This window comes from Trachinotus anak, unplaced genomic scaffold (assembly GCF_046630095.1).
Source record: "Trachinotus anak isolate AG129_WGS33_773 ecotype Australia unplaced genomic scaffold, CSIRO_AGI_Tana_v1 ptg000024l, whole genome shotgun sequence".
Lineage (NCBI taxonomy): Eukaryota > Metazoa > Chordata > Actinopteri > Carangiformes > Carangidae > Trachinotus > Trachinotus anak.
The window spans coordinates 4742212-4761910 of NW_027273875.1; the positions used below are offsets into that span (position 1 = coordinate 4742212).

General features: G+C 41.4%; 2 protein-coding genes across 2 annotated transcripts; both read right to left on the minus strand.

Annotated features, from left to right (window-relative positions):
- Positions 1-964: 964 nt before the first annotated feature.
- On the minus strand, positions 965-6897 carry tbl2 (transducin beta like 2). The gene is made up of 7 exons (XM_071460384.1): positions 6694-6897; positions 5814-5935; positions 5072-5256; positions 4545-4696; positions 3326-3452; positions 2220-2372; positions 965-1587 (listed from the first exon to the last, which is right to left on the minus strand). The coding sequence occupies exons 1-7, from the start codon at positions 6818-6820 to the stop codon at positions 1128-1130; spliced, it is 1326 nt and encodes a 441-aa protein (XP_071316485.1). The 5' UTR covers positions 6821-6897; the 3' UTR covers positions 965-1127.
- Positions 6898-8583: 1686 nt separating this feature from the next.
- On the minus strand, positions 8584-19302 carry pom121 (POM121 transmembrane nucleoporin). The gene is made up of 13 exons (XM_071460382.1): positions 18710-19302; positions 17178-17384; positions 16099-16248; positions 14783-14863; positions 14491-14662; positions 14315-14403; positions 14151-14230; positions 13934-14055; positions 13724-13823; positions 13197-13469; positions 11308-12837; positions 11019-11117; positions 8584-10134 (listed from the first exon to the last, which is right to left on the minus strand). The coding sequence occupies exons 1-13, from the start codon at positions 19279-19281 to the stop codon at positions 10034-10036; spliced, it is 3576 nt and encodes a 1191-aa protein (XP_071316483.1). The 5' UTR covers positions 19282-19302; the 3' UTR covers positions 8584-10033.
- Positions 19303-19699: the final 397 nt, after the last annotated feature.

Genomic DNA, 19699 nt, shown 5'->3' on the forward strand with positions numbered 1-19699 from the left:
TAGTGGACAAAACTAGATTTCTGAGATCTCACTTTGCATAGATTGTGCCATTCAAGAGTTAGGATTACACTTAATACGCATCTTTACTGACAGTTTTCATGTTTTAAGCTACCTGAGAAAAAAACTGAATTGAATTCACACCTTAATATTCCCTCCACACAGTCTTCAGAAAAATAGACTTTGAACAATAATTTGCATCTGATGTTTTTCTGCACAAAAATTTAAGTAAAAAAAAAAATCAAATTATATTATCATATATAACTGCTGGATACAAGACATCTACTTCACTGAAAAGTCGGAAGCTTTGTGCACTGGAGGCTTCAAGCTTCCACGTTCACAAATGGCTTTCATACTAGTTATGATGTTAGAAAATCATCTTGCACGTGCATGTCAGGAACTGAGGTTTAAATGAGCCATTTATAAGTTTTGCTATTGCTACATGGTCATTTTCTTAGCAGTCTTAGTAAGAACTTCAGTCATCGTTGCTTTTACAAGACAAGAGGTTATAACAGGCGTCCTGAGCCTACTCCTGTCAGGGCAGCCTGGACGCTACAGTGACTCTGTATTGAAAAGTGAGTAGACAGTCGAACCGAGCGGGGCCTAGCTGGTTACCATGATAACTTCAGTAGAAAAAAAGAAGTGATGGAAAAAGAAACAAAACAAGAGGGTTGCTTTCCACCACTGGACACAGTTCTTAGTGAGTGAAGGAGAGAAGTTTGATGCTGAACTCGCAAAGTTTCTTCTAGACTGGTATGTAAACAGCTGTTAATTTCAATGTTGGCTATGTAGCAATAGCAAAACTAACACTAACAAATAGCTCCTTTAAGGTGAGACTTTTGAGAGGAGGGGGATTTGAGATTGAAGCTGTAGAAGGCACATATACTCCAAGAAAACCACAAGAGAGATCATACACAAGGCATTACTGTACACTAAACAGCAAAGAAAAAGATTGGAACTCAAACCATTTTATTTTTTCATAAAAAGATATTCTTTATTAAAACTGCATGCAACTTTCATTATTCCCTGACCAGATTATTTAGAGGCAGAGGGAGAGTTGAGGTTACAAAAAAGATCAGCAGTCTGAGTCAAACACTATCACAATCAGAGCGTGGTTTTTTAGGGATTCTTCAGTCAACAGGAGCAGCCAGCACAGTGTCCAGGGCACTCTGAGCATCCTTTATCTGCTGCTGCAGTCTCTGCTTCATGGCTTCGTTCTGGGCTTTCTTCAGCATGTCCTGCATGTCTCTGATGGCTGCCCGGTAGCCCGGGGCATTATGAAACACTCGGATGGCCTTGTCGCCGCTGCACACCAAGAAGCGCCCATTAATATCAAATCTAAGGTCACTGATCTCCCCACTGTGGATGCCGTGCATTTCCTCTTCCAGCTCACCACTGGCAGCGTTGTACATAGCCACGTTAGAGCCGTCACTGATGGCCACCACCCGGCCATCTGGTGACAAGGCCACCCGGCTACCTTCGGATGACGTGCAGGGGATAGTCTTCAGGAGGTAGGGATCCTGCTGCTTTTTGTACTCCACATCTGTGTTCCACAGCTTCCATGTACCGTCTTTGGATACAGTCACCATTCTGAGAGAAAAACAGCATAAAAAGCATTTATATGGCAGTGTTATGCTGTCAGTTTGAGACACTTCTTTGGCTGCGTGTTGAAATCTGAAAAGCCTTAGGCCCTGTTCAGATGTGGTATTAACATGCGTCCTGAGCGATCTTATCACAAGTGGTCAGCTCTTAGTACATCTGTTCACACCTAGCACCAAAATGCACCTCCACATGTCTCAAGTGACCACTTGTGGTCGGATGTCAGTTCCCCACTTCATTTGCAAATAGACAGGAATATGGTGTTGTTTTTGGCCAATCTGACAGACAGGTCCATTGTCAATGCGCCTTTGTATACTTGTGTGAGTGAGAGAGAGAGAGAGCGGTACGGAGGAGTTGAGCGAATCAATGCGCTGCGCACAGCTCTACAGTGAAATAAGGTTTTAACCATTAGAAACAGTAAAATGTTTTTGGTTCATTATGAAACTGTGACAGGAAGAATTACAATGTGGCAGAGGACGTTAGTAGAGGAGGCAGTCCTTCAGTGTGGCCAGGACGCATTTGCATTCACACTGCTAAAAGAATTTGGCCACATGTGGCCCAGACCACTCGTCAGATCACTCCGGACAAAAGTTAATAGCAGGTCTGAACAGGGACTTAGTTACCTGTGAGAGTCATTGGAAAAGGCAAATGCGTGAACTCCTGCAGAGTGGCCCTTCAGGTCAAAAGCTCGCGCCACTTCTTTGAATTCTCCTCCCTTCCCGAAGCAAACCTCCCATACCTTCACATCAGGGGTGAAGCCACATGATGCTACAAACCTGAGCACAGAGACAAACAGCATACAAAATTACATCTCCACCTAAGTCACATAGGATTTAAATATGTTTTTTCTAGTCTAGCTCTTGTAGTAACATTTTGCCTTGTGGTACTGAGTGTTACGATATACTTTCCCTTTGTGGCAATGAAAATGACCACGGATACACAGTGGTTTTAGAAGAGACAGTGACAAAATACTACGGCTGTGTTCAGACCAACATTAGTTTAGACCATCATGTTGGTGGCTGGCTTAACTTTTGCCACAACACAGATTTAAAGAGTTGCCTCATAGGATTATAAACTGCTGTACAATATTGTGGCATCAAAGAAATATTAAAACTCATGTATAAATTCCTTAAACCAGCCTCAAATCCATCCTGGATTGTATTTCATTGTCTCACATGTATTTGAAACAACACCCTACATCGATGTACACACAATAATCCTATTTTAGCACAGATATTCCAACAAATGTGCAATCACTCCCTTTCTCCATTTGACACCAATTTTTGTTGAGCATAAACCATGAAACTTGTTTAGAAAGTAAATGATCAGGTCAGGAATTATACAAAGTGCAGAAGAAATAATTTAAGAGAGCATTTGTTTGGCAAATTATGAATGAGGGGTGCAAAATTAGGAGGCTCATTCAAATATATTATATTATGTATAAGAATTCAAATATGGATACATTTCTAGATGATACATGAAATGAGGAAAACCTACAGTGCCTTAAAAAGCATCACTTTGTAGAGATCTGTTTTCACTTTTAAAGAGTCTTCTTCTATAGATCACTGTCAAAGAAACCCACATGAAATCTACTTTGATACAATGAGAACAAAACATAAAAACTTTTGAGGGGGGGTGGATATCTTTTCTAGGCACTGTAAATATGAGACAGATCCCCGTTTGATCTTTCAAGTGGAAGGTTTGCAGTGATGGAGGGGGTGGGACTGACCTGCCACATGGGGAGATGGCAGCATAAGAATTGGTTATCTGGTTAGTGTTGATAGAGGCCAGTACCTCTCCTTTCAAGTCCCAGATGTGGATGCTGGTGTCGGTGGAGGCGCTCATGATGAACTTACCTGCAGAGAGGAAACACAGAATGAGCATTACACGTATTTTAGACTGGTGACAAACTAGAAAACCAGTGAAACCGAATGCATCCTTCATAAAAAAAACTGATTTTAAAGACATTTTCTTTCTTAGCAGTAATTCTACTTTTGTGAAACTATCATCTCAGTCAGAGGCATCTTGTTGCTTATCACTGACTGATCAAATGCAAGCAAAGAGGCTGCTACAACTTGTCTACAGCTTAATTAGTACAGTAAGCAACTACTGTAAGTAAGGAGTTTCATGCAGTGCTTTTACATGCATTGCAACCTGATTTCTTAAACGTCATGTATACAGGGTACCTGTTTCTTTTTTGTTTGTTTTTTGGTTACATTAATTTGTTTTATATTCATGCATGACAATGACATCAGACAAGAAATCACTGAGACAGCAGGGTGGGAGAATGAAAGAAAAGATCATTACACGTAGCATTGTATCCACATTTCCATGATGACTCCATCCAAAGTCAAACAAAAGGTCAGTTTCCACAGCTGAACACTGACTATTTGTAAAGCTCAGACACCACTGTCACTACACTGTCAGTCAGTCATATGTAACCATCTAACACATTGCAGTAAATTACAAAGAATAAAATAATGACTCTGTGCTGCTGTTTTGTTATTGCTTCTTTAACAAAGCTGTCGCATTTCCCTAATCTTCATGGACAACAATGTATTCATTTTTTTGCCATATTTCTAATGAAGTAACTTTTTCACAGAAAAGGAGAAACCAAACAGAAAAATTACCTATGTTTCGACATCAAAATTTAGTTCCCTTGACCAGTGTTTCTGGTACAAAAAAAGACCATGCTATGCTCAAGGAGCAGCACTTTCTGATGGCCGAGAAATTATCATGGTGGAGTTTGCCAAAAAATAAACTAACTGGTGCTACAACTTATGTACAGCTTCATTCACACTGTCAACAACTCTGTGTGCCACCACTATCATTACTAGTACGAGTCGTACAAAAACAAAACAGAAATGCCCTTTGTATCTTTATTTATCATCAGCTTAAACATACACAAATTATACAAAAAACAAAAAGACATTTCACTTATTCTGTACCTGTCTCTGCAATGCCAATGTTGAGGATGGGGGCCTTGTGTTTCTGTGGGAAGTCCTCAGCAGCAGCTTTGAAGCTTAAACTGCCGTCATCCTTCTTGCTCATTTTGAAGATTCGAATGGCATCTCCATTGGCCAACCAGGTGATAAACGCCCTGCAGTGAAAAGGAGAGAGTCGGGGTAGAAGGTGGTGGCATTAGCACATGCCTGTATCCAAAAATTACCACCAGATGAACCAATGCCATACATGTTTAAGAGACAAAGACAGAATTTTGCTCTGGTTATCTACATTACTGGTGTATGGTGTGCATATTAAAAAAAAAAATCTGCATTTGAAAATTACAGGCATCAAGTGAGGCAGACTTGATATTCTTCAGTAAAGAACCTCTAATCTTTACTCCAGAGTTACAAGGTGAGATAGTTGTTGAAACTGTAGTAACAAATGATTTAGGAATGATTAAGGTTTGTCTGTGGATAGGTAGGGGATGCTTCATGTACATCAGTACGTATAGTAAGAGAGAAGAAGAGACCTGGAGTCCGGGCTGAAGCGGACCAGTGTAGCATGATCCAGCTCCACATTTGCTCTCAGACACTTGTGTTCCCGCTCCAGGAAGTCTTTGGTGCTCCAGATCCGGACGGTGCGGTCGTCAGCGCAGGATGCAAGGTACTTCCCATTACTGCTGAAATCAACGCAGGTCACATTTCCACTGTGGCCCTGTGAAACAAATACACACATGCTCAAAGAATGGTTTGGGGAAGGAGCCTAAAGTAAAGCATCATATATAAAAATTGATCACAAATACACATCAGCCCTGTAAACAATCCTATTTGGATCAAAGTTTTAACTTTTTTAAGTTTTTTGTTGTTTTAGTTTAAAATGTTTTAGAGAGATGTTTCTAATATATGTGTGAGTAGACTAAATAGAAACTAGAGTTACTGCCTCGCGGTTGTATGCCTCTGCGACTAATTTCTGATTACATCCCTGTTTATCCAGAGTCATATAAAATTATAATAATGTATGTGACACTTTGTCATAATTGCAAAATTGTCTTGAGTAATGGCTAAAAATTGTTTTGTGAGGTCACCGTGACCTTGACCTTTGACCACCAAAATGGTCAAACACTATGCCTCCAGCCCTGGCTGTCACGGGCACAGAGGCATAAAAAGAGCCCTTTTTGGATCTGAGCTGTTGATGGATATGTCCGTGAACAACAGCTCTTATTGTACTCAGAGGCTCTTACAGTGTCACTGTGTGTGTGTGTTCCAGTTTACCTTAAGCGAAGACGCCAGCAGCGGGTGGCTGAAACTGTGCTGTGAAGCTTTATCCTTACGGGTGCGCTGCTTCTCCTGTTTCGGTTTCTTCGATGTGGCGCCCTTCACAACACTGCCTTCAGCTGAGAGACAAACACGAGCACTGAAGATCATTTTCATTCCTGATACATCATAGCCACAGCTATTACAACACTGTTACAACACTGCCTTCTTTAGAGGTCTGCCATATTTACTTGAATGATAAGACATGCGCTTTCCTTTGTATTTTATATTCCTTTGCCACATAAACTACTAATCATTTGTTCTTTCAGTGTGAACAAACAACTGCATTTTGGAAAGCTATACAAAAATTGTTGTCCCTTAAAAATTAAAATATGCAAATGATCTAATAAACATCCCTCCTTTAATTTATTTAGGAAGAGTAAAATTGCATTAATACGTTAAAATATATTTCCTTTGAACTACAGAGGGAGAGAGAGAGACCTACTTTTGCTTATTGTTCCCTTTCTTGTTCTCTAATTTGCTTTTCTATTTTGTGTTTAATTGCTTGTCCATGTTAACATAATTAATAGGCAGTGACTGGACATAAAGCACTGATTGCCATTGGTCCGTCAGGTGACAGTCGCTCAAAAGTTGCCTCAGTTTCTCATGAGTGTGTGTTTCTGCGTGAACGAGTAACAAATATCACAGACACACTACTACTACTACTACTACTACTACTACTACTACTACTAGCGCCACTATCTGTCCACGCTGGTTGTGAGTGACTGCAGCCGAAGAAGCATGCCAGAGAGTCGGGGAGAGGTGGTGGACGAGTCGGTGACTCACCGCTTCAGGGGCTAGCTACAGTCACGTTAGCTAGTTAGATAGTAGCTCTTACCGGCAAACTCCGCTGCCTGCTCTGTTTCCTCTCTTATTTCTTCCTTCCGTTTGCCCACCGCTAATGCGACGAGTATAACCAGTGCGCCCAGTATTAAAGTCAAGGCGGCTAGTGCAGATACCTCCATATCGAGAGCTTTCTGCCACGTACCTTGCACCGCTAACAGATACTACTTGGCGACCACTTTACTGAGGCACCGCGCATGCGTCATTGCGTCCATATCTTCCACGTCTTCTTCCATGGTCCCACTATGGCAAACTGAGATCATCGCCCCCTAATGGACTGGAGTGGAGCTGCTACACCTATGCATGAGTGCATTTTGTGGTTCTTCGAAGCTGGTTTAAAATTCATCTGGAGCCGTTGTTCAGACCAACAAATAATCTTTCAACCCAAACCTGTAAAAGTGCAGCTCATTGACAATTAGCTGGATCATGACCAAGAGTATTAAGGGGAATCCCATTTCGCTAAAAAGTATGTTTGTGAGTATGCATCTTTGTGTGTCTGTATATATATATATATATTTATATATATATGTTTTTATGTTTATATGTTATATATGTTATTTAAACCTGGAAAAGATGGATTATGGTGAGACACAACTCTAAACTCTGCCTTGTCAAAGAAAAACAACTCCTGTCACCTAAAACCTTATATTGTCTGAGAGAGGAGACTCTGCTCAACACAGTGATATGAAGTATTTCGAGTGACAAAAAGGTGGGAGGACCAGTGATTTTAAAAATGCCCCTCTCTCCGTTTTCCTTCGTATTTTCTGGTGCCAGTTAACAGTGGATCCAATGGGGCAGGTGGATGGTACTCCTGTTACTCAGAAGGTCATAGTTCAAATTCTGTGAGTCACTGTGCTTTGGGTTTCACACTGTGTGACAGAAAACAAATGTGCCGACATTTTGACAATGATGTGTGTAGAGTGAAATTTGTGGCTGTGAAATGGATTTCAAAGTTAAATACAACCAAAAATGTAGACACATTTCTGAACATTTTGACTTTTGAATGGAGTTTCTAGCTATAAGTATGAATGAGTAGAAGGGTTGAAAAATAGTTGAAAAAAAGGTTGTGGAAAACTCAAAATTTTGAACATTTCATTCATTCATCTTAATCTGAGAAAATGTCAGAAAAACCTTAAATATTTTGCAAAGTATGAAATATATCAAAAACTGAATAACTCTGATGTCCTTACTGAGTGTAACATTTTATAGTTTGAATGGAGTTTTTATATTGCAGCATTTAGGACATAAGAAAGAAAAAACGATGGAATACTCAAGAATTTTTTAACCTGAAGAACATTTAGTGGGATTGCGTTTGCAGCAATCTTACCTAATGACAGACTGCAGACCTCACTTTACTGAAAACACCTTATATAACTGAAGCTGCTTTTTAAAGTATCTAAGAAAGTTTAGATTTTCACAGCAGGCTTGCAGTTGCAGTTCAGTGTCTTGCACGTCCATTGGGTATAACCTCACAATTCATACACCCAACATCACTCCAACCACATTCACTGATTTCTACTTTAACAGTGATTGAAGTGTGGAAACATTGTGGAGTACAATGTAGAACAAAAGTATATTCTCAGTTATATTGTAATAAATTATTGTCATGTTCAACAGAACTTTTGTCACCCTTTCCTTGAGATGTACTGTAAAAAAAAAAAAAAAAAAAAAAATTGAATATGGTGGTTACATCAATATAGCTACAACTGAAACATTTATTGTGTGTCTATTTCTTATTCACTGACACAGGTAATAACAGTTTATTTAGTAACTTTTTGTTCAAAAGTAGAGACAAACAAGAACTGAACTAATGGTCATGACTAGTGGCCCGTCACTTGGTCTCATGGTTGGAAAGCAAAAGAATGGGGCCTTGAAGGGCTGAATGTGTTCTTGTCCATGTTGAAAATTCAGTTTTTATTAATTCAAAATCAACAATCAAAAACTGCATCAGATACTGCTCACTTTTCACAAGAGGTGATTATTACTCAGAGCAGAAATTATTTTGATAAAATAACTGACTGCTGACATCATGGGTTTACTGTCATGTTTGCTTGATGAAGTTTCTCACCTCACGGTGCAAGTAAGCGACATTAGAGACAACAAAAATCCCTGCATCATAGTGAGAATTTCTGGCAGGTAAGGGTTTCCAATTCGACATATTGTGTTTTTAGTAAATCTGATGTTACATTAATGTGTTTATAATCTATTATAACAGTGATCTTTCAGAAGTGGGGATAATGTGTTGCTGTGCAGATGTTTTACAAAAAAACTTACTGTAATTTCTAAAGGTACATCTGTAATGACAGTAGTTTAGGGTAAAACACTTATATGATCTAGTCAATGCTGTCAGATTTGCTATATTTCAGTGAACTAACAAGGATTCAGTGCCTGGGAGTAAAGAGAGGTAGTCTGGCACAAACAAACACATCTCAGGATTTAAAGATGAGATCACAGATTCTTTTCACAGGCATGAAGTTGAAGAATTGGCTTTGGTTTGACGACACAAGTCAATAGTAGTCATCCTAATCACATACTGACCTACTAATTACATCAGTGTTGGCAATCACTATTAAAAAAAGGCTGTCCACAGGAGGACTCTGGGAATGCTTGTAATGACAAAGAGTATGAAACAAGAACAAAAGGGTCTTCACTAACTACATTAAGACATTTACTAAGTTGCCCTTAAGTGCAGAAAAAAATCATTCATGTACAGGGTCAAAGAGCCAATTAAAAAAATAATTTAAAATGCAAACGACTCATAACTTTACATTTACACTGCAGCGTTGTGTACCTTATCTGAATCAACTGTGCAGTTCACCCTACTCAGACTCATTCAGAGAATGTACTCAAATATTCTGTAACAAACAAACCAGTGAGCGCTTCACGTAAAAAAATAAATGTTTGAGCCAAGGCTCCATGTCTTTGTCGGACTCAACTTTCTCCTTAAGACGAACCAATGGGAGTGTCCACATACTGTAAAAGGAAAAAAGAACTTTGGATATGCTTTTGCTCAGAATCAAACTAATCAATTGTCTTTTCTCTCTTCAAGTATTGTACATTGTTCTGGATTCTGTCTCCTCACTGCTACGATCCCTCACTGAGTCATGCAGTCATCCAGGCAGCATGAACTCAGCACGCTAGTGTGCTCTTTCTAACTCCTCTGCAAACACAATGTTTCTGGCCAGCACAACCCACTGGAGGAGGGGAAGGAAGCAGAGGGCATGGTGGCAGCCTGTTTTGGGGATGTTGAGCTTAGAACAGAGCAATGTTAGCCAGGTTAGCCATAGCAGCAACAGCTGAAGTCCTCTGAAAGCAGTGTTGGACACATGTACAGGTTACTTCTTCCTGTTGTGTTGCCTCCGCGCCTGCAGCCTCTGACGTGCTCCAGATGGTTTTGATCCAGCTCCAATAGAGAAGGAGGGAGTCGCTGGAGAACCTGATTAAAGAAAAAAAAAAAAAACAAACAAAAAAAAAACAAAAACACAGGGGACATGTTAAGATATGTAAATTCTAAGGAACAACATTAACATTTCTTTATACTCTTTCAACTTCTAACATTTCACATAAATATCTGTTTCTGGTTGCCTTTATTAGGACTGCATCTGAATTTTACTAGTGATTTGCCTCAAACAGCTTCTGTATTTTATTATTGTTTAGTTAAACTTTAGATATACTCCAAATATAACTGATTCTGTTTGTGCAGACATACATTTTGGGCTGCACATATCTTGGCAGAGTGTCTCTACTGCATGGCTACCGAAACCTCAGTGGTGATCAAACTAGATAGCAAAACAGTCCGTGATACCAGAGTCCTGTATGTTTTGGCAGTGATTTAGCCAACTGAAGTAACATTGCGAGGTTATTACTCTTCTCTCCTCCCCTTTCTACAAATCACTCTTCTTCCCATTTCCATTGCAGTTTAACTGTCATTTTAAGATGAGGCTAAAACTTTGAGGACTCATGCTTTCGTGTTTTAACTAAACATGAGGTTCAAACTGAGGCCTAAGTTACTGCTGTTACACCAGCAAAGGTGGCAGGAAGTCTTGATTGCAAAGAAGTTGTAAAAAAAAAATAATTGGCAGAATTTCTCATTTACAATTGGTCTATATAACATACTGACACATTCTGAGCTATTTGGCCATGTATTGCAGGGAGAAATAGTATAAGCAGTGACATGTTAAGGGTCTGCAGCTTCATCTAACTGTTACTGCTACTCATTAACACATTTTACCTTGCTGTGTAGTGGTGAGAAAAACCCTTGCAGCATGGCTTGAGCACAAGTATAACCACCCCTATCAAACAACAGCATTAAAGACATACCAAAAGGAGCAGCGTTAAAGCCTTGGACTGGAGTTCCAGGACTTCCAAAGGCAATTGGACCCGCCGTGGCACTCTGGCCAAAGGATGGGGTAGATGTCCCTGCAGAGAAAGCAGCACATAAATTGAACCAACCAAACAACCCACTGAATTCCACTGAGACAGAAACAAATGTGAAAAACAGTCCAATCAAGAGAATGTTTATGAGAAGAAAGAAGTCTCACTCTAGAGGCCCCCTGTGGATGGATTTAAAGTATAAACAATCAAAACATAGGTTGTCTTTGTTCCTTACCAAAAGCTGGTTTGTCAGTAGCAGCACCCCCAAAGTTGAAGTTTCCCATATGTGGTGCAGGATTATTGGAGACTGGTGTTCCAAACTGGGGGCAAGACATACCAGCACCAAAGTTAAATCCACTAGGTGCTGGCTGAGCAGGGCCGGAGGGAGCCGGTTGAGGAGCACCGCCACCAAATGTGAAGGTGGCTGAGGAGGAGCTCTGAGTCTGAGTTGGTGCACCAAAGCTTGGTGCAGCTGGGGGTGCAGCTGTGGGGGCAGTGGAGCCCCCAAAAGCAAAACCAGTGGAACTGGCTCCAAATGCTGGTTTAGCAGGGGTCCCAAATGTGGTTGCTGTGGTAGCAGCAGCTGCCCCAAAAGTGAAAGGAGCTGGGGCAGGGTTAGAGGCAGGTGTGGATGATGCAACGCTGCTTCCAAAAGTGAATGGTTTTGGTGGTGCAGCTGAGGAGCCAAAGGTTGGCTGTGCTGCTGGTGCTTCAAATGATGACTTTCCAAAGGTGAAAGTGGACTGGGTGGTGGCGGCGGCAGTGGTGGAGGCCGTGTTTGCCATAGCAAACCCTCCAAATGAAGCAGTGGTTGTATTCTGACTGGGGGCTGGTTGGCCAAAAGCAAATACCTTCTGGTTGGCAGCTTGTGGGTCCGGCTGTGTGACACCAAATGTGAAGGTGCCATTGCTGGAGGTTGTGGTAGCAGCAGCCGGGGCCAGTGCCTGGGCAGGGGCGGCGGCGGGGGTGGGGGCAGGAGCAGGTGCAGGGGCAGCTGCAGTAGTGGTGGTAACAGTTCCAAACTGAAATGTGCTCCCTGTATTCGGGGCTTGCACTGTGGCTGAGCTGTTACTTGTTGTGGATGGTGTGGACCAGTTTCCAAAGAGGGATTTCACACCTGACTGGACTGCAGGCTGTGTGGTGGGGATGGAGCCAGTGGCGGCTGTTCCAGTGGGGGCGTTGGTCAAACCTGGAAAAACAGATGAGGCAGCTGTGGTGCTGCTTGTTGCACCACCAAACATTGAAGGTGTACTAATTGAAGTAACTGTAGAAGCTGGGTTGGTGGTCGTGAGGGATGCAGGCTGTCCAAAGCCAGCACCGGCAGTAGCCCCTCCAAAGATGGGCTTGAAATTTTGGACAGGAGGTTTGCTCTCTGGAGCTGATGTAGCTGAGGGGGTGGTGGTGCTGACAGCAAAGATGGGCTTGAACCCTGAGGCCAGCAGAGGGTTTGTGTTACCGAGTGACTCGGAGCTGCTGGCTGGGGCAGTAGTAGCAGCAGTAGCAGCAGTGACTGTGTTGGAGGCTGTAGAAGCAGAGGGGCTGCTGATCTGGCTGGTCAGTCCAAACAGGCCTGCTCCTGCTACAGGTGGGGTGCTACTGGAAGCCTTGAAGACCTGACCCAGGACCTGAGTAAAAGCAGAGGGTTGCTCCAGACCAGCAGTGGAGGACTGAGACTGGGTGGCAGGGGGGAGTTGTGGTACATCCACTGCAGTCGTTGCCTTCAGGTTTAAACTGGTAGGTTGCACTGGTGTGGTTGATGCAGACACTGCAGACACAAGGATTCCATTTATGGAGGGAAAAACATGTCAGAATCAAACAGGCATGCAGGTATAATCAATACATGTCATGAGATATACGAGACTGATTACAAAATATTTTAAAAAGTAAACTTTAACTTGGAGATAACATAACAAAGAAAAATAATAAAAATAATTGATTGTTTTTTTTTTATTCTTCTGAGTATGATAATAAAACAAGACTACATTAATTTAATTTTCAAACCTAATCTTTACGTTAAAAAGGGTTTTTAATTTATTAAACCAAACACCCGGTGAGTATTAGATCAGGAGAGATACTAAATACAAAAATGTGGAAACAGAAACACCTTCAGTTCAGTGATTTTACCTGTGGTTGGGATGGCAGCAGATGTGGAGCTAGCAGGAGTACTGGTCTTCATTTTCAGAGCCTCCAGCAGTGGGTTGGAGGCTGCAGGTGCTGTACTGACACTGCTGCCTGGGCTGGGATCAAGGTTAATGACTGGGATGGCAGAGCTGGAGGCTGTAGGCAGAGGAGCTGCAAGAAGGCTGCTCAGGGTGGTGGTCATGGTGGAGCTGGTAGAGGAGGCGGGCTGGGTGGAAGTGGTGGCTGGGGGGGAGAGAGACTTCTCTGGCTCTGGAGCTAAACAAAGACAAAGTAACAGGAGGGTCAGACGTCAGGCTGAGGGCTTATCCAATCAACGGCCAACTGGTCAAGCCTAATAGTTGCAGAGGGCAGCAGCAGATTCAGTTCAAGATTCATTTAATGAATAGCAACCTGTCACTTCTACAGCATTGGAGTATGTATGTGTGAATGGACAGTGCAGCATGAACCAAACAGTGCAGAAGTTAAAGAGGAGGATTCAGTGTTTCATTCTGGTGGCTGTTTCTACTCACCAGGCGTCTCCAGGACTTTCTGGATCTTGCTGATAGCAGCCTTTTTCTCTTCATCTAGGTCTTTCACAGTGATGGTGTAGCCAAGCTCTGGAGGTGGGGGCTGCCAATCAATGAGAATAAAGATTGAAATATATCTAGGTCACTCAACACATGAACTATATAAACAAGGGTTTCTGGAAGCATGAAGTCTAAGAAAGTAGCAGTTCATACCAGGGAGATGTGATCGTCCCGGTGGCTGGACACCAGCTGGATCTTCCTTTTTCTCTTCCCTCCACTACCTGTAGATTCTGTTGAGGTAGTGACGGGGACCTTAGGGACTGGAGTCAGTTTGGCTGCAACAACATCATATTAAATCCTTCAGCTTTAATCCAACTAAATAACATATCATGTGTGTATGTCTGTACAATGACTTCTGTACATGACTTACAAGTAACAGGGGCCTTATCGGAGGCTGTGTGTTCTGACCTCACTGAGGATGCTGAGCTGGGAGACTGCCAATCGTCCTCTCTGGTAATGAAACCACAAGTTAAGAAACATAATATTAGAGTACATTTGGATGACTGCACTCAGCGGGACTCAGCAGACACATACCTGGGTCTTTTGGAGGCTCCCTCTGGAGTCTGGGAGCGAGATGATCCAGGGCTTGACAGAGGGGAACTGGGAGCTGATGGTTTCTTCCACTGTAAAGTTAAACATGGAGATAAAGCTTAACTACTCCAATTTATCTCTGTGAGGCCAGGTGCACTAGTGGAGCAGGTAAGTGTTACCTGGCTGAGGCCTAGTGAAGAGCTGTAGGAGCTGTGGATAGGGTTTCTCCTGGTGCCTGGCGTTCCTCTGGGGGCATGGACTCCACTGCCAGAGCTAATGGAGGAGGTGCGAGACCTCTTCATGATGGACTCCTCTGCCAATGAGGTCATCCCTCTTTTCAGGCTTCCTGGCCTAGAGGGGGGAAAGGAAAGCATTTCCACATACATTTAGACAGCCAAACTATAATTCATATGTTGCTATGGGCTTCAGTGGCAGTTAAACTAAAAATTAAGATTTGAACTTTTAACTCACTTAGGGACCAACTGTGACGGTGTTCCATTGGGCAAAAGAGGCTCAAAAGCAGAGTGTGCACTTCCACCACTGTCGTTACGCCTTGGGAAATGAAAATGGATTATAAAATATGCATAATACTTCAACTCACTGAATGAATGAACCAAGTCCTGAGAAGCACATATCATTTGATTTAGAACATTTTGAGTTATATTAAAACAAAGCTGAAAAGCTTTTTTATAAAAAAACAAACTTCAACATCTAAGCATTTTTAGATGAATCACTTCACATATATTTAAAAACCCAACAGTAAATGTGTAATCTCCAATCTATTTTTGATATTTGTTGTTTTTTGTCTGTGCGGTTTCAGTGATCTTTGTTATGTTCTCCACAACTTTCAGTACTGACGTTAGCTGAAATTCCAGCGTTAGCACTGTGTCCCTGCTTCAAATTAAGACCCCATTTCCACCTTGTATTAACATGCAATCTGTATCTGGTTACATAGTTCCAAGTTGAGGAAAGCAATGAAGAAGACTCATGGGGGAGATCTGTAGGCTACTTTTCGTAAGCCCACCTCTAGATGTGGTCCGGCTGAGCCAACACTGCTATGTAAACATTTTCACCTGCATGAATGTGTTCGTCCTCAACCAAAAACAGTTGGCTTTCTAACAGCAAATGGCAATAGGGTTTAAGAGAGGCCGTCTAAATCCTGTCCAAGCCTTCCTGCTACATCATGTCCGAGGTAACCGTAACATTCTCTCTCTTCAAAGAGACCTGACCTGTATGTGCTGTAATAGTCAACAGTGCAGAGATGGTAAACGGACTAACAACAGATTGAGTGACTGACTTTGGCTTGTCTGTGCTTTGTTTGTGTAAACTGTTATTTGATAGTTTAAAAAGGAGCCATTTGTAAGTTTTGCAATTGCTACATAACCAACTTTAGCAGTAACAGATGTTTACTTTCCAGTCCTGGAGAAACGTTGCAAGTTTGACATCAAACCTCATTCTTGTACTTACGAAGAGCTGTTTCCAGTGGTTGAAAGCAACGCCAATGTTAACTCTTGATTTGCTTTTATTTCTATCACTTCTTTTCTTCCACTGAAGTTAGCATGCTAACCAGCTAACCCCAGTCCATCTCGTCACTGTAGCGTCCAGTCTGCTCAGAGGGTGAATTATATAACCTCTTGTTTTGTAAATGCAATGATAGCTGAAGCTCTTGGCAAGACTGGTAAGTAAACAGTCATTAATGCTAATCTTGGCTATGTAGTCATAGCAAAACTTTAAGCAAATATTATGTGTTCATGTGTTGCCTTTCAGACACTATTTCAGCCTGGTACCTTCGTTTGCTTTTCTGCTCAGTTGTGAAGCTCCTGTCCTCATCCTCCACTTCTCTCTTGCGGCTTTCCTTCAACACCCTGAGGACACTTTCTCTGGAGCAGGGGTCTGCAGGGGCCCTGGGGAGCCCGGCACAACTCAGATGGTCCAGACTAAAGGGGGGGGGGAAAAACAACAGACAGTGCAACTCTGGTCAGTGTGAATATTCAAACAGTAAAGCCACAAATCAGGGACTTTTGACAAAATATTAGAAACACATATCAATATAATGTAGTTCAAGACACAGCCACTATCTGTGGCATCAATGATCACAAGAGTTGTATCAAAAGTTTGCTGATATAGTGTTTAAAAACTACTTTTATGAACAAGAATAAACTTTTGTAGATTAGGGATATTTATCCCTTTTTATGTGCAGGACATATTTTATACTCTGCATAAGTTCTTTGAAAACTCTTTTTTAAACTCACATCATGACTGTTGAGGTAAACTCTGCATTCAGGTAGAAGGTCATCCATTTCAGTGAACATCATGACTGCCTTTAATGTTGTTAAAGTTATGTTACTGTTACAAACAGGAGCTGCATAAAACTAATATTTTCATTAAGAACTAATCTATTTATTATTTCATTGATGAATCAATTAATCATTAAGTCAATAAAATGTCAGGAAATTATGAAAAATGCTCCTCACAATTTCCACATCAGGGCCAACAGTCCAAAACCGAAAGATATTAAATTTATGAATCCTCATATTTGAGAAGCTATGTGATATTTTTGGTACATTTTTGGTATTTTTTGCTTAACAAATGATTCCAAAGATTCTGTTTCAGCTCTAGTTGCATACTTAAAATGGTTACATGTGCAGACTCATTTTGGAAAGTCTCCACTGCATTACTTCACAACAATAATACAACTCTGACAAATATTCAGCAGGGCAAGATCTGATTCAAGCTGATTATCTAACTTTTGAAATGGCACATAATAATATAATGTACAAAGCATGTAGTTTGTTCTTAGGTAATAGACAAAATAATAAGAACACTGGCATGATGACAGACTATGACTTTGCATTAATATAGAGACCTGGGGGTGCTGTGGTTCGGCCTGGCAATCTTCACTGTGACAGGACTAAGGGCTGCCGGGGAGTTACGCGGGCTGAGGACATTTTTCTTCCTGAAGCCATCCCACTTGACAGGAGGTAGGACTCCCACTGACGAAACACCTGGCTGCTGCAGGGGGTAATGACGCTGGGGGGTGATGGTGAACCTGCCCGCTGTGCCCAATGGCTCCCTGCAGGGGGAAAAACAAAAGTCGATACGTGTTACGTGCATCTGCTAATGAATATTCAACCGAGATGTATACATTTTTAAACATGACACATCTACATCACACAGAGCCCCATTTGTGACTTCAGCTCTCCCTATAGTACTTGGTAATTCAGTCACAAAGCTTTTCCCACACATGCAGAAGCTGATTGTGTGATTCAATTTCCTAGTTTTAGTTCGTGAATTCTAAAGCTTCTTAAAAATAACTGCCTCATGATAAAAGTTGGAATTATGTGAGCACCAGGGACAACACTGAAGTAAGTCCATGGCTTTATCATGCTAGCCCTGTAAAAGTCTGATAAGTAGCATTTTTAAATATAATATTTGTGTCTGGAGAGAGGACTCCTCTGACCTTGTACCTTGTGTTTACCTCATACGCTGCTATTTTGTAAATATTGAATTGTACATATTATATTATTATCTATTATTTATCTTTTTAGTATTGTTACTTACATCTTGCAGTTTTTCTTTCTTGTGCTGTCCACTTTGCTGCTTTGACACTGTAAATTCCCCACTGTGGGATTAATAAAGAACTATCTTAATCTTAACAGTACAGACTGCCCATTTTTGTATCACATCTTTCAAGGTTTGTGCAGCTCTACATATGCTGATGCATCGATATACAGTGTATTATAGTATATAATTTTGCCACCACTGTTAAGTGTATATTCAGTACACAGTGTAAGTACAGGTATATCTTGAGTCTGTGTTTCTTTTTCTATTATTTATATTTTATTTTTTAATAGCTTTAATATATTCAGTTATTGTTCACAATTTAGCCTTAAACTGAAGTGTTTGTTATCTACCTATCTCACTGATTTTGTGATTTATGTGAAGTGGCTGCTGCAACTCTGGAATTTCCTTTTGGGATTAATAAAGCACTCTTATCTATTAAAATGTTGTCAACAAACCAAAGTAAAACTTAATAGATTTTGTTTTAATAGACTGATGTTTTCCTGTTTTTGAAGTCTGTCATAAATCATCATCAAATAGAAGCCAAATTCCTCCTCATTATAATAGCTCACAATTTGACAATAAAGGCTATTTTTTACATTACATTACAGTGTATCAGCAATAGTAAAGGGAGGGGGTGTCACAGATAATTCAATCAGTGTGCAATTACGTTTTTGCTTGTTTCAATGTGCCGATAAAATACTAAGGTTTACGAACTCATAATTAAAACCCGCCAAGAAGCTGGACCTTTGACTTCTGAATGCCATCGACTCTAACGGTACTGCCTCCTAACGGCGGCTCGTACTGTTATAGCGTGATTTGATCATAAAAACATACCCAGCAAATGACAACCGCCTGTTTGGCGTATAGACGGCATGGTTGGGTCTGGACAGCCTTTCCCTCAGCTGTTCTCGGGGATTTCTCCCTGCCTTCGGCCTCCCGGCGTCAGCGGTTGGACTTTCGGGTTTCCCGATGTAGCTCCCCATGAGGAAATCCCGAGGGCTGAAAAGAAACGAGTCACTTGCCAAGGCTTGTCTCCGATAAATCCCAGTTTCCCCGAGCGTTTGTCTGAAGTGTCCCTCTGATTCCCGGAGCTCGGTTCTGTTGCTCGTACTCTTCGTTTTCCCCCGGGCGGCTACCGAAACGCCGGTCTCCCCCCAACCCAACAACCAACGCCTGAGCAAGGCTGGGACGTTCAGTCCAGCCCGCGGATTCAGGCCTAACCTGGCGGGAAGCGGTTCTCCGCTGTGATAGTAACACACAATGCAACAAACTCCAAGAATTAAAGTTGCATAAAGAAAAGTAGGAAAATAATAAAGGGCAAGACTAACTACGCCTAAAACAGAGAGAAGCGCTAAATGTTTCTCTCTAGGTGACATGGCGGCAACGCGCCGCCGGAGGACTCTCATATCCCATCATGCTGTTCTTCTAATAGTACTTCTTCTTCTTTGGATTTAACAGCGTTGCCGCATTAGCGCCGCCTGCGGGGTTGGAGTTTGTGTTACAACGAAGAGAGGTTTATTTGTTTCCTCTAATTTTCATTAACAAAATCCACAGTAGAGTGTAATCAGTGGTGTACTCAGATCCCTTGCTTAAGTAAAAGTACCTGTACACGAATGTAAAATTACTCCATCACATATCAAAGTCCTGCATTCAAAATCCCACCAAGACAAAGAACAAAGGTATTCTTAGCAAAACATAAGTAAAATATAAGTAAAAGTTCTCATTATGCAGAAATAAGCCCCCTGTCAGTGATATAATATTTTATATAACGTATTAGATTGTTGACACTGATGCATCAGATAAGCATGCAGCATTTTACCGCTG

Coding starts and splice junctions, on each gene's coding strand:
- pom121 (XM_071460382.1), bottom strand. CDS start 19,281: ATGAGAGTCCTCCGGCGGCGCGTTGCCGCCATGTCACCTAGAGAGAAA. Junction 16,249..17,177: donor CCGAACCACAGCACCCCCAG/GTCTCTATATTA, acceptor CCCCCCCTTTAG/TCTGGACCATCTGAGTTGTG. Junction 13,824..13,933: donor GGGACGATCACATCTCCCTG/GTATGAACTGCT, acceptor ATTGATTGGCAG/CCCCCACCTCCAGAGCTTGG.
- tbl2 (XM_071460384.1), bottom strand. CDS start 6,820: ATGGAGGTATCTGCACTAGCCGCCTTGACTTTAATACTGGGCGCACTG. Junction 5,936..6,693: donor GCAGGCAGCGGAGTTTGCCG/GTAAGAGCTACT, acceptor TTTGTCTCTCAG/CTGAAGGCAGTGTTGTGAAG. Junction 5,257..5,813: donor TGCTGGCGTCTTCGCTTAAG/GTAAACTGGAAC, acceptor TTTGTTTCACAG/GGCCACAGTGGAAATGTGAC.